The 14,579-nt window shown below is 31.7% G+C and overlaps 2 protein-coding genes across 3 annotated transcripts; one reads left to right on the forward strand and one right to left on the reverse strand.

The window, feature by feature from the left end:
- Positions 1-51: 51 nt before the first annotated feature.
- Positions 52-9,089, forward strand: l(3)05822 (SH3 domain-containing lethal (3) 05822). Of its 2 annotated transcripts, none has more exons than XM_089708276.1 (4): positions 52-349; positions 1,064-1,947; positions 2,463-2,690; positions 7,614-9,089. In XM_089708276.1, the coding sequence occupies exons 1-4, from the start codon at positions 331-333 to the stop codon at positions 7,920-7,922; spliced, it is 1,440 nt and encodes a 479-aa protein (XP_089564402.1). In that variant the 5' UTR covers positions 52-330; the 3' UTR covers positions 7,923-9,089. The 2 variants fall into 2 exon arrangements, with proteins under 2 accessions (XP_089564402.1, XP_089564404.1); XM_089708278.1 differs by lacking the exon at positions 52-349 and adding an exon at positions 421-695.
- A 139-nt stretch (positions 9,090-9,228) lies between these two features.
- LOC149479433 (cysteine-rich hydrophobic domain-containing protein 2) lies at positions 9,229-12,611 on the reverse strand. Its single transcript, XM_089707807.1, has 3 exons — positions 12,375-12,611; positions 10,847-11,057; positions 9,229-10,401 (listed from the first exon to the last, which is right to left on the reverse strand). The coding sequence occupies exons 1-3, from the start codon at positions 12,491-12,493 to the stop codon at positions 10,234-10,236; spliced, it is 498 nt and encodes a 165-aa protein (XP_089563933.1). The 5' UTR covers positions 12,494-12,611; the 3' UTR covers positions 9,229-10,233.
- Positions 12,612-14,579: the final 1,968 nt, after the last annotated feature.

Here is a 14,579-nt window from a genome sequence, read left to right on the forward strand (position 1 = left end):
CACCTGTCACTTTTTTTTATCCAGTCGGTAGACGGTAATCTGTCAATTGCAGTCAGCAGTTGGTGCCTGGTGGTTTGTCAGTGTCAAGCTAAAAATTTAGAAGCGTTGTAAAATATTTTTGAGTTCGAGTTTTACGACGTTATAATTTCATAATAGATATAATAAGCCTCAACAAAGTTATCCATTAAATAATTATGATATTTATGAATGAAAACTATGTGTAAAGTTGTGTATTTAAAAACTTGGAACTGTTAATGTAAGTTTATTGTTTGTATGTTGGAAGTTTTTCTATTGCGTTTCAAAACTATTCGCTGACGTCTGTTCTTTACGATGGACCTCTTTAAACACGGTACGTAACAATGTTTTTTTGTTAAATATTATTCGATGATAACAAATAACATGAAATAGTGGAATTAGTGCAAAAAATCTTCGAGTATTATTTTAACGAACTCTATCAAGGCCGTACTGTCCCGTACCTGGCACCTATATGATACTGCGTAAAGTGCAACTAATTTAGTCATTGTGGGTGGATCTCGATATTATCAATGTATTATCATATTTGACCATATCCGTTGTTTTATATCGTACGTCTATTGCGTTGAGTAGCGTCGAAAGCTTTAAACGTACTTTTATAATCGCAATTTTTCGCATTTTCTGCGTAAATAATCTCGAAACAACAAAAAAATAAAGTTGCAGTGCGTATTTCAAATTTTAATAGTTATTTAATACAATTTAAACATACAGAAAAAAATATTTGTTTTGTTGAATTAGGAAGGAAAGAAGTGTATTCAAAGGAAAAGCACAATTTGTTCAAGTACCTACAGATTAAAGTGTTAATTTATGCATATAATTTATCTGTTTAAAATTAAATTCATATTCATGAAAATATTTAATTCTATTGTTCTTGAGTTCATATGTTTGGGAACAATGCTGCTCAACAATTATTTAGTTATTGTCTTGTCCACGATTTTTATAATTGCTTTTCATACCCATTTTTATGCCATCTGTTGCCATCTTAGCTACTGAACGGTTGAATAACCTAAAAAATATTTACTTTTAACAGGTATGAAGGGTCCATCCCGGCCAGCTCCTGTGCCACCTAGTGCTCATGTTAATAGATACTCTCCAGTGACTAATTGGAATGATGACCCATTTGGGGCAGAAGTTTTTGAACCTACTCCCATTTATGCACAGAAGAAAAAGCCCCCACCTCGACCACCACCACCCAAGGTGACCAAGCAGCCTGAAGTACCTACAAAACCATCACACTTTATACGTAAACCTACAGTTCTCACTTCATTGTTAAATCGTAAAAGTAAGAACACAGTGAATCAACAGAATGGGCCGAATCAACCTATATTTACAGATTTTAGTAGTGAAGTTGACAGTAGAATGTTTCCAAAGTGTGACCGTACCAATATACAAACGGCAACTCTCATAGATCTGTCATCACCGCCAAGCTCGCCAACATTTACAACTAGATCTAGCAGTGATGGAATCAGTGTGGATAGCTTTGGATCTGATGCCACCACATCGACTAATCACCGAAACGCGATTAGTGGTGGTAATGCTTCACAAGCGGAAAGTGGTTTTGAGGATGATTTTGATCTTTTCCTCACTTCAAGAAAGAAAATTAGCAAAGAGGATACTTTTGAAGATTTTTCAAATATAGATCCATTTTCACCACAGCCAGTAATTAAACCTCCTATCATGAAGAAGCCTGTGCTAAGTAAGGATCTGTTTGAAACGTTAAGCACTACTAGTAGTCAGTATTCCAATCCACCTTTAAAGGGGCCCACAATAATAAGAGCTAAGCCAGCTCGACCAAAACCTCCGGATAATTCTGCTCTATTGAAAAGTACTTTTGGCAGCAACTTCCAATTGACTTCAATGAACATAAATACCACCACGCCAATACAAAAAGTTGCAAATGGCTTTGTAGATAGTGTAAGTATTATTAAATAATTTTTATATTATACCTCTATTATATATTATAGTTAATCTTATTCTTTTCCTTTTATATTTTTACTTATCATTCAATACAATAAAAATCTAATACACACATTTCATGTCAGCATTTCCTGAAATAGAAATGTGCTCACTCATATGTTGTTAATTGTGTAAATGAGGCTATATCTGACTATGTATGATGGCGTAATTTCAATCGCTATGAAAATTTGTATTTGTAGAAATTTATAGGTCAATAAAAATAAATAATTAAAAGTTTCGTAATTCTTCTATTTCATATTGATTCTATTATTTAAAGGTTTTTGTGTTTTTATGTTCACAAAAGAAGTATTTATGTATTTTCCCCAACCAACTGCAACCAACACATTATTAGTCACTTATGACGCTCACAAAATTTGACTCCGATTTGTTATCAGAATAACACCACTCGATATATTCCTTTACATTATAGTATAGCCTTTAAAAAAATAAGTAAGTAATAAATGATCTCACAGGACCAGAAATTAAATTGGGATCACGAAGACTCGCCTGAAAGGAAGCCCACTCCACCCATGCCAACAATACCTCCGCCACCCCCGCCACAGATTGATGATGACTTACCTGTAGTGTGGCCTGATGATATACCAGATTTCGATGAAAATGATGAAAGTGATGATGATGAACCGCACGCGATCGCGCTCTTCGACTATTTCACGGATCACCAAGAAGATTTATATTTTTCGGTGAGTACAATTTATATTTAAGTTATATATAAAAATAAAGGTTCAAGGAAAAGGAAAAAATAAAATAAATATTTTACTGCTGTAAAAACTATCTAGCTGCTAACTAAAATAATTGGGATATGAAAGCAAGTCAAACCAATACACCTTCTTTAATTTTTTATAATATTAGGAATAAGCAACATATAGCATTTTTTTCGTGTACATATTAAAACAATTATTGTTAAGATAATAGGTTTCTGTGCTATACATAATATTATATGCCATTCAGTATACCTATATGTAAATTCGGAAATTCCGTGACGTTAATTAAAACAAACATTTCAATTTCTCGAACTTAATTAGTCATAAAAAAATATTTACATTAAATACTATCGGTATTATACAATAAAACTTATAAAAGTGCACTAAATTAAATTTAATGGAGTATCAACCTGATAAAATTAATGTCGTCTGACTCGTTAAGCATGTAATAACTAATAAAGTGTCTGGTCATTGCAGTTAGGTTTCATTGCACTGCTGGGAGGCGTATGACCATATTATTGTAAATGTGTTGTGTAGTATGTATTGTATTACATGTTTAGTAATGCATTACGCAACGGTTATTGCATAAATAATAATTATACATATCTTTGCAACTTTTCCACTAATCTTTTTCTTATTTTTCCGTTAAAATGGCTCGATGCCAAATCTATAAATAAAAGAGAAATGTCAAATTTAGTAATTATCGTTTCAAGCCGGCCTTCCAAGTTCACGGCTATTGTATATCATGACTGCTATGGTAAATATTAGTTTAGAACAAGCATTACATGCTACAGTCACTTGTATTAATATTTATAACAATGAAGCTATTTTCCCATTTTAATGATCCTACATGCGTACATATACCAATTGCCGCAAGCAATATTTAAATATATTTTTTCTTGCCGGTAATAATCTCCTTTGTAAGCGTTTCATTTCGTAGTCATGACCATAAGACGTGATAACGTTTTCCTCTCACACAAAGAGTACACCAAACGTTATTAAAATTTCCTATCTATTATTAGAACTCAATACATACAAGATTTCACGATTTCAAGATTTCATATTTGTTAACCACGTTAAGGCGTTAATTGATTAAACGCATTCAATTCAGGAAATATAGTGTCTAGTGGTGTCAATTTTGTTTACCAAGTTCAAGGTATTGTGCCAAATTCGTAGAATTGTTCAATGGACGTTTATGAATTTCATATGGGATTATAATCTGCGACGAAGGAAATGTTGTAAATTGCGAATAAAAATTATTTAATGTTATTATCAAAAAATCTTATTTTATTAGGAACTAGCCGAGTCAAATATGTGAAGTTAAGAAAATTAAGTTTTCTTAATTTTAGACGTAAGATTCTTTAGTATTTCTTTCATAAGATTTTTCTCTTATCATTAACAAAAAAAATAAACGAAATCAGTCCAGCTATTCACGCATGACTCTGTGACCAAAGGAATTACGGATTTTTTATATATTAAAGTTTAATTAATTGAAGTCGCTTCTATAGAAGGTTACTTTTAAATTTACTGTTACTATCTTTGCGTGTGCAGCTACAATATGCTAAATGTCACAATGTTTTACGTGGTTATTTATTACAACTTAGCTTGCGTGTTCTATTTCGTTCGTTTGATGTAGTGTCCATTTTTGTATACAATATTTTATTTTTACTTTTTAAATAGTGTGCAAGCAAGCATAAGTCAAACTTGTTATTTTAATGACGTAAATGCTGACAGGAAATCGTATAGGTGCACATCTGGCACTCGTTGACGTATCTAAACTTAATCGCATTTATATTTCTATTTATTTTGTTATTATCAAGCTATAATATGAACTATATTGCGAGGCAAACTACATATTCGCAGTATTGCGTTGGAATTTTTATTGATAATAATTTGCTCCATTCGTATCAACAACAGGAACTTGAATATCATTGTAACTCCATGTTTAAACAAGTTTCTTTGTTTAATATCTGGCTAAGATTCAACAATCAGCTATTTAATTTTTTCTTTTAAATATATTTTCCTTAATGATATTTTTGGCATTTCTGTTGATGTAAAAAATGTTCAGAAACATACAATAGAATACAATTCACTTTTAAAAACATATTTTGATACAATAAATATTTTCATTACATACAGATAGGTTGGACTTATTTGGGATCCAGTACCTGTAGCCTGTTTCTTAAGAGCGCAAAACGTAATTCGCGTAGAAACAGTTACGTAAAGCCGATGTTATTCTATGAGCTATAATTTTATTTTCCTGTGCTTGGTTCGTTTAATTACATCTAAACTGTATTAAACGAGGGCACGCAATTACACAATTACCTTGGCTCTTACAGTAAAGTTACAATTTGTTTGTGATTTTCAAAGGTATAAACCATTCTTACCACATGATTAATCTCTATATGCCACTACTCTAATTACCGTCTCGCTGAAAAGTCGTATTGGAAAAATGGTGTAGTTTTTTCATAAATAATTTTTAAACGTTACTCGTTAACGTGATTTATCTTAATTGTTCATTGTGGCGAGTGTAGTTATTGTCAGACTAAGTTTCAGGACAAGGTTGAAATAATTAAGAGAATAATTTTATGCTGTAAGGCGTTATTTGTTGAAAATCAGCCTTATCAACTGAGAACAATGGCAACTACCCACTTCAAGGCGGTGTATCATAATAAAACACACAGATTTCTTACAGAATCAGACAGAAAGTGTACGTAAACTGTTCCACTCGTTTAAAATTCGTTGGTCTTTAATTCTATCTCTTAGGTAGATATCTAAGTAAAGACCTACAATTTTTTGTATCTATGATTTATTTAAACATAGTTACTAGGAACTCTGTTATGGTATGCTTTTGTTTCCAATGCGGAATGTTTCAATCCATAGTGTAAGTAGTCCTTGAGCCTGCTTAAGTTTTCAGGAAGGTATTTGTGGAAATGTTATTTGCCTGTCTTCCTTATATGAAATATTAAAAATTCCTTAACATATTTAATATTACATTATGTAACTGAAATTTTAAATATTAACTTATTCATTGTTTTTTACGCATTACGATGCTTATGTAGTAATAAATATAACGACTATAATATTATGATAGTGTAAATAACTATTATATGTACCATGTTTGATATACATAACCAACATGTGCTAGTAGTGACTATGGAGTTTCCAAGAATCCTGTTTTATTATATACAAGTGTCACTTTATATTATGTATTTATGCCATTTAAAAGAAACTTCAAAATATTGGAATATATCTACGTACTTACCTAAAAGTATTGGTATCTTGTTCTCATGAGATGCATTTTAGTTGTAAAACACAATTTATTCATACCCTAATACTGAACAAAAAACTAAAAACGTCTTCAAATCATCAGAACTGAACAAGATTTATTCAAATGGGACTATCGGTTAACCCAGTCGAACGATCTAATTCTAAGGAAACAAACCTAAAAAAATCAGGCGAATTGGTAACCTCCTCCTTTTTATGAAGTCGTTTAATAAACAAATAAATAAACATGTGATTTTATTACATCCTACTTAATATTATAAACGCGAAAGTTTGAAAGTATAGATGGATGGATGTTTGTTACTCTTTCACGTAAAAGCTACTGGACCGATTACAATGAAATTTTGTATGTAGGTAGCTGAAGAACCAGAATAGGACATAGGCTGCATTTTATCGCCGAAATCTCACAGAAACGAAACTGTATTTTTCTTTGAAAATGCGGGCGGAAATCTAGAATAGCTATAAGTAGTATAATAGAAACAGAGTTTATAAATGTATTAAACGCGTGTCGTAGAACAAATGGGCTAAGGGCATAGAAAATCGTATTAAGTTATAAATGTTAATCCAATTTGGTATCAATGTTAAACATTTTTGCGTTTTGTTGGGGTGAATTAAAAGATTTTCTATAATCGTAATCTTTATCGGTTTGACCTGAATTTCATTATAATAGATAGTACAGGAAACGGATGGAGGAACGATTGGAGCCCAAACTAAACTTTATTATCCGTGTCTGAAAAAAAAGGCACAATAAATTTAGAACTATATTTGTAGTTGTTAAATAACAATTCATGAAGGTTGAACTGAGTTTGTTCAGAGATTAGGTAATGATGCACGTCAGACCGAAGTCAAAGACAGAAATTAGAGATAGATACATTCGAATATTTTACTAGTCAGTCTGCTGACCCATTAGCAATACTAAAAATATGACATAAAAAAAGTGTAATGCTTTATTGCATAACTAGCTTTCCGCCTGCGGCTTCGACCGCGGTTTCAAAGAAAAACCCGCATAGTTCCCGTTCCCGTGGGATTTCCGGGATAAAACCTAGCCTATGTTACTCGTGGATAATGTAGCTTTCGAATGGTGAAAGAATTTTTAAAATCGGTCCAGTAGTTTATGAGCCTATTCATTACAATCAAAAAAACAAACAAAGTTTTCCTCTTTATAATATTAGTGTAGATAACAGATAAACGTGTGTGCTCAGAGATAAGCGGCGACGCTATTAACTCAATTCTTTTAGATAAATAATGTAAACAGACAATAATAAACGATGTAGTATCAATGTTATTTAAGAGCGATTGTTTATTTTTAAATTTATCCGCTTTTCTCGTCATTGTATCGCATGTATTTAATGAAGCTATATTGAGAATGTAGGATAAGCTTTGTCAATGGATCATAACTTGGTGACACCATTTTCTTCATATGGAAACTGGAACATTCTATATTAAATATTTATAATACTAAGAAAATATTGGCGTTTTTTAAGACCGATACCTACATTGATTTAATTTAAAACAATGGTTAAAGTGTTTAAAAATAACTTGTTTGGACTTATAAATCATCAGCATCCGATGTTTGTTTGCTTTACTATAATTCTCATGTTCATTTTATTTTTTCAGGCTGGCACGAAAATATTTCTGATTCGGCGCGAGAATGACGAATGGATGTACGGTAAACTGCGCACAGGGGCGGAAGGTCTCTTTCCTTCGAACTACGTTGAGGTAAAGATACCTTTACCGAATGATAGTAAAACTAAAATTGGCACGGCCCTCGCATTATATGAGTTCATGCCTGTCCAAGAAGGAGATCTGCGTTTTAACATCGGTGACAAGATCAACGTTCTGTCCAAAATAAACGATGAGTGGTATTTCGGCGAGTGCAATGGCCTCAAAGGACAATTCCCAATTAATTACGTGCAAATTAGTTAGTACTTGATATTCAGGGTATTTTGTGATACGACATCGATGCTTGCGACTCGTTCGAAGTCCATTTTAGTTAGATGTTTTAAATACAGTGATGAATTTAAAATTTGGTCCATTTTGATTTAATGTAATGGGAACGTATGTAAAGTGAAGACTGATGTCTATATCTCTTTAATGTTAAGTATCGTCGGTGTAAATCAAATGCTTAATAGATCTTGTAATGATTTTCAATCAAGATTAAATTTTATATTATTGATTATCGAAGTGAATTAAAGTAATTGACGTTATCGATTATGTGCAATATATTGATTAATGATTTATAAATGATCTGCATGCTTCAAACTTACTAATTTATAACTTCTTGCGATATTCATAGTACTTGTTGCCATAATAACTTAAGTGTTTTACTGAAGATTAACTAAATGCACAAAACGAGAATTAATATGAATCATCCTTAGAGAAACTGTGACTGAATGTAAATATAATATCTGCGCGTCTAAAATATGAATTTAATTTAGTTTAATGGTTGTGTAAAGTATATCGAAATATTATTATAATAACTGTTTAGTATCCATATACTTTGGAAAATGAAGTGTGGTTTACTCAGTTCATTGTATTGTGCAATTAACATTACATACTCTACACAAAATATTATTCAAGGAAAATCGCAAAGCGGTTATGCTGATATCGAGTCAAGTATGAAGTCAATTTAATGTAATTAGAGATTAATTATTATTGTGTATCCGGTTTTTTAAAAAGGTAAAATTTATTATTCGTAATTCTATAATTTTTTTATTTGATTTAAATGTATAGCTAGTCTCTTTGTAGATAAATAAATATTAAATCGCATGGATTTGTCACATTTTCAATAATTTCCTTCCAAAAACTATCTTTTATTGAACATCTAAAACACTTAATTTGAATATGAATTATAAATGTATTGTTTATGCTTCCCCTATCTTATCGTTAACTCCTTTGTGACAAACATGTTCGCGATTGTTTTGCAATATTACGCATAATATTAATTATTTTTGTACGTCTTTTGTGTCATTTCTTTTGTTTAAGTTGTATTATTTTGGGGACCATAACATTAAGTGCCTTATGTATTTTGTCAATGTGTATTATGTGTATATAAATATTAATTTATAATAAAATATTGCCAATTTCATATAAGTTTTTTTTTCCGAAACATATTCCGTTCTAATCTTAAATTAATGTTATTTATTTGTTTGAATTTAATTTTTCAGAATCTCTATCTTAAAAAGGTAATTAAGGGTAATAAGTTCTTACGTAAACTTAATCAAAACAGGCCTTTCACATTGTGAGATTTATTATTTGAACAAAAATAATCTATATTATGTACTTAAAATATTTACATTCACTTAATTACGACTTAACATCAACATACCCTGTCCGCTTTTCAACCGTTGCTCCATAAAAAATAAAAAGGTATGGCAAAGAATCTTAGAATTTTCACCAATACGTATACATACATATATATTTTAATTTTAAAGCCAATTTTCAAATATACAAATAGATACGCTTTCGTCGAAGTCACAACACGTTGAAAAGGGAAGAAAGGGTATAATCCTTTCGTATATAGAGTATCTACTATAAACAATTACTTGTCTAATAACACAGTCCCGTTAATTTTCCTAACATTATTATGGTGATTGGTTACCAAATTAAAACTTTGCTATGTGTTCTACATTACGTGTTCACTGCGTCCGCACTGACACTCAGGTACATAAAAATATAATCGTTTTCGATATTGTTCGTGAAATTCGGATTATTAGAGGCATTGTAAATGTATAGAAACATTATAGTACCTTAAAATGAAGCGAAGCATTTCCGTGCTCGTATCTAAATTAAGTAAACTTCATTGCGTGTATATTGGGGCAGCTTTGATAGCATTCACATAAACTGTCAGATAGATATATCTGAAGTAATGTTTAAAGAAATCAATGTGTCGAATATACGAGTGTAACTTTAAATGGAAGGTATAAAAAGAAGGTAGCCTCATCCGCCTCAGTTTACAGGGTAAACATTGTAAACTAATGTTTCTTCGAAACCTTACATACATTACACATTAAGATAACATCGCTTTTAAAAAAATCGAAGCTTTAAATTTAATAATGTGACATCTATACACAAAAAGCACATTATAACAACATTTTAGGTAGAGATACATAGTAATTATTTACAATATATAACATAACATTGTAGTGAAATTTGTTGCATCAGAAGTTATTGTTTTGTGTGGAGTTCTGAGATGTGTTATGTTATTTATATTTACAAGTAAGAACTTTGCCGCGCTTTAGTCTGGCCTGTATATGGGTATTTTCGGTATAAACTCTATCAGAAGCACATATTCCATCATGGAGGAAGAGTCACAGTGCTGTTTAGTGAGCCGCCAACGAAGACCTAACTTATTATAAAGCCTGCTATTTTCCCATTCCAATAATTTGTTCAGTGAGTGTTGCGTCTGGAATAAAAAATAGAAATATCATTATAAAGTATATTGTTACGTAGGTTATATAAGACTGCTCTTATGGCAAAATGCAGCTATTTTTTTTTCAGTTCAACACAAAATATTGGCTATTTCTTAGTTTGCAGTGTTGGTGGAATGCCAACAAAATCTGAAAACTTACCTGGGTAGGTACAATTTCTATTAATAGAAAAAAATTATAAGAAATTCTGACATGACTTTTACATAGATTGGAGATTACCAGATAACTGGTCAATGATCATAAAACAGATCCCAATTTATATTTTAATATATGACCTGTCAAAAATTATCCTATTATCACACAGACAATTAAAGCATGCAATAAAATCATTATCTCTGAAATTTACTTATATTCTGTCCAGTTTGCACAAACTAAGATGCATATTCTAACAGCTAAACAAAATATAACTAATAGACTCACCCTTTTACTAAGACAAATAACGGGCCACAGAGAGCACCCGAGCGTGCAGCAGCAACACATGCAGCCGCAGAACAGCCACTTGACGTTCACCGGCAAGGTTTTCTTTAGCACACAGTTGATTCTGGCTATGGTCGCCTGGTACTCCTCGGGGGCGACGCGAGATTGCAAACCGGAAGGAAATTCATTGTTGAAGCGGTTGCTCAGTCCAAAACTGGAAATAATCATGTTATATTTTATTGGGGATTGTTTAATAGACACATTCAGATGTATAGAAAAATATATATCTTTAAATGAATCAATCAATCCATACTAATATTATAAATGCGAAAGTAACTCTGTCTGTCTGTCTGTTACTCAATCACGCCTAAACTACTGAACCAATTTGCATGAAATTTGGTATGGAGATATTTTGATACCCGAGAAAGGACATAGGCTACCTTTTGCCCGTGGTACATATTATTGCGAAATAATATGTACCACGGGCAAAGCCGGGGCGGACCTCTAGTCATCCTATAAAACCTTTTTGGTCTTAGTTTTAGTTGCAATGAAATACACTCATTAGTAGTTTCTAAAAAGCTTGATTTACTTCCAAATCTATCAAAGACTTAAGTCATGATATATATTTCTTATTTTTATATTCCAAGAAACAATAATCTAATATAAATTATTTCTCAAAACAGAAAGAGACAATCAAAACAAATACTATGTAAAGATTTTCACACAGGCTTGTTGACAAAGTTTTATAATTATTACAGTCCAAAACATATGTGAATACTGAATTAATGTGTAAACTATAGATATGAATGTTACATTAATAAAGAAGGTAATTTTAACAGTAACACATTTATCTACAATTTGTTATTATTGTTTTACAAATTACTTTACTAGAGCAATATTAAAACATAACGATGATAATACATTGTAACAAGTGTTTATATAATTATTGAGCCACATTGTAGTTTTACGTAATGAGCAATAAAGATCATTAATTTATTTATAATGGTGAAACTTTCTCATTTAATGACCTTGTAGATAGTGATTAGTGCTTGATAGAATATTACTGTTGTGAAGTTTGTAAGGTGTCGAACCTGATAACGCTTTTAAAATTTGAGTACCTACATCATAATATGTGAAATGAAATTACTATTAAGTAGTACCTAATAAGACTTTAGTACAATAACAACATATACTTTAAAGCGTTTCCTGTGTATAGTGAATATATATAGTCAGTAAATAAACGAGAAATAGAATGACAGTATAACTAACAAATACAGTAATAAACTCAAGTCTCAAGACTACATTTTATTCCAAATTAAATCTTCGTCCTATATATTCTATTGTATCATAATATAATTTGGCATTGGTCATAATTCTTGACAAAGCATATTCTAATTGCCATAATCCAAGATTGCAAAGAAATCAGAATTATTTAAAACCTGGAAGGAAAGTAATATTGTTTGCTAGTAGATATTGATTGCATTCTTTGATAGCTAAGGTGTAAACAGCTGATAAAAATATGAAACCTTACACTGTCATATTCCCAGCTCCGCGAACAACGATCGGGTCAGGCACTAATGTCACATGCGTCTCCTCAATATTCTCCTCAGGATCAGTCTCATCTTGATATATAGCATCAAAATCTGCCATCTTCCTTAATCACTAATTCAACAATTTCAAAAATATCTCTGTTTGAATACACATAACAAAGCACTGTATTTGTGGGACCTTTTCACAATCATTGAAAAAGAAACATGAAGTGAGTGACGTTTCATAAACACATTTGTTTTTAATTTCACTGTTATCGTTTCGGATACAAGGTAATTTGAAACAAAAAATCTAAGATATTTGACGCACAAAATAAATGATCTACGACAAAATATTATATTATGTAGTCTTAACGTGAGTCTTAAGCGCGTCACACACGGTGAAGATTTTATCTTAAGACACTGTTATATTTTATACTAGCGGTCCGCCCCGGCTTCGCCCGTGGTACATATTTACAGGGGTGGGTGGTACGCAATGACAAAAAGAAAAATGATGGTCCGAACGCTGATACCGGAAGCGTTAAGATACTGTAATATAAAATATAACAGTATCTTAAGATAAAATATTATAGTATCTTCACCGTGTGTGACGCGCTTTACTTTAATGATTAAATTGGAATTTCAACAATTTCAATTCAACGTTTTTATTTTAACAACGTTTATATTTTATCCGAACCGTGCTCACTTTGTTGGATTTTAAACATTATGATTATTTCACAATGAACATATTATTATAGCAATTAACAAAATAATTTTAGTTAATATAACTCAGGAATAATACAATGTTTTACTGGTGAAGGTACTTTCGCAATTGATTTAATTCCTAATATCAGTGCAAGTGCTGTGTTTACCTTTACTGGTTTTTTATTTCCTATTGGGTTAATGTATTTTAAAGTTAATTGTAAAGTTAAAATCGCAAATTTTGAAAATTACAATAAGTATATAAACACCTTATAAGCTATGACACTTCATTACAAAATACATAAAGGTATATTAAGAAGAGCTGGAACGTCAACACATTTACACATCGCACATGTTAGGCCGGGAGATACTGACACAAAATTTCGGGTCATTTGTAACAGGATGGCGGTCTAGAGGGCCAGGGGTCTTAGTACGCAATGACAAAAAGAAAAATGATGGTCAGAACGCTGGTACCGGCGGACTAGTCGCGACTCGCGTGGGCGTTAGTCACACTCGTCGGATATATAGCGAAAGTCCAACGATTTGTAACACAAAAATTTTAGAATTTACCGATAGCCCTTAAAAAAGATGTAGGCGGTAGTGTCATGCCATACTTTTACGATGTGACTTACAGTCCGCCATACCGACGTGAATGCGTTGATTTAAAAAAAACAATTCAACCATTTGTACCGGGCTCACTTTTGCACAGGTAACCATCGTCGTGCAGCCATTTACTAAAATCGCCATGCCATACTTTTCGGACGATTCCAAATGGTCGCCATACCGCGGAAAATCTGCAAATTTTTGAATTTTTTTTTCTCGCCACCCACGCGACTAGTCCGCCGGTACCAGCGTTCTGAGTTGTGACCATCATTTTTCTTTTAGTCATTGCGTAATAAGACCTCTGTAGAACCGCCATTCAGTTACAAATGACCCGAAATTTTGTGTTAGTATCTCCCGGCCTATGTATGTGTCATATTTTGCAATTGTTTATAAATACAGGGTGATGTAATTGGTGTAGTACGAATATCTAAAAATCTATGAAGAATTTTGTGATACAGTAAATGGAAGAATTATAGACTATTTTACAGTATTTAATAAAATCATTTAATTTTTTGTTCATTTTCATTAGAAATGTCAATTTTACTCACCAAGGTGGAAATTTGGATGATAAGGATCTTGTTAGAAAAATATAAATTTTGACTAAAATCGGCATTTTTTTTTTCAAAAATCAAATTACTAATTAATAATCAGAGTTATCACATTATTAAAAAAAATAAGCCAAACTATACACAATTTTTACCTACTTGATGCCATCCTCAAAGATCATGGACATAGTGTATTGCGCCTTCCACCATACCATCCAGAACTCAACCCAATAGAGTTACTATGGGGCATAATTAAAGGGAAAGTAGCATCACAAAATGTGAACTTTAACTTGAAAACTGTGGAAGAATTATTTAGAAAGGAAGCAAATGCTATTAGTCTGGATATGTTTAGTGACGTTT

The sequence above is a fragment of the Colias philodice genome, chromosome 20, assembly GCF_061535455.1.
Source record: "Colias philodice isolate Cphi_HAF_F1 chromosome 20, ilColPhil1 Martin Lab GWU primary, whole genome shotgun sequence".
NCBI classification, from domain to species: domain Eukaryota; kingdom Metazoa; phylum Arthropoda; class Insecta; order Lepidoptera; family Pieridae; genus Colias; species Colias philodice.

What these genes read in the sequence shown, in the direction of transcription:
- LOC149479433 (XM_089707807.1), bottom strand. Translation starts at nt 12,493, where the DNA reads ATGGCAGATTTTGATGCTATATATCAAGATGAGACTGATCCTGAGGAG. An exon ending in GGAGCTGGGAATATGACAGT is followed by an intron (nt 11,058 to 12,374) that starts GTAAGGTTTCAT and finishes GATTATTTCCAG; the next exon opens with TTTTGGACTGAGCAACCGCT. An exon ending in TTATTTGTCTTAGTAAAAGG is followed by an intron (nt 10,402 to 10,846) that starts GTGAGTCTATTA and finishes TTTTTATTCCAG; the next exon opens with ACGCAACACTCACTGAACAA.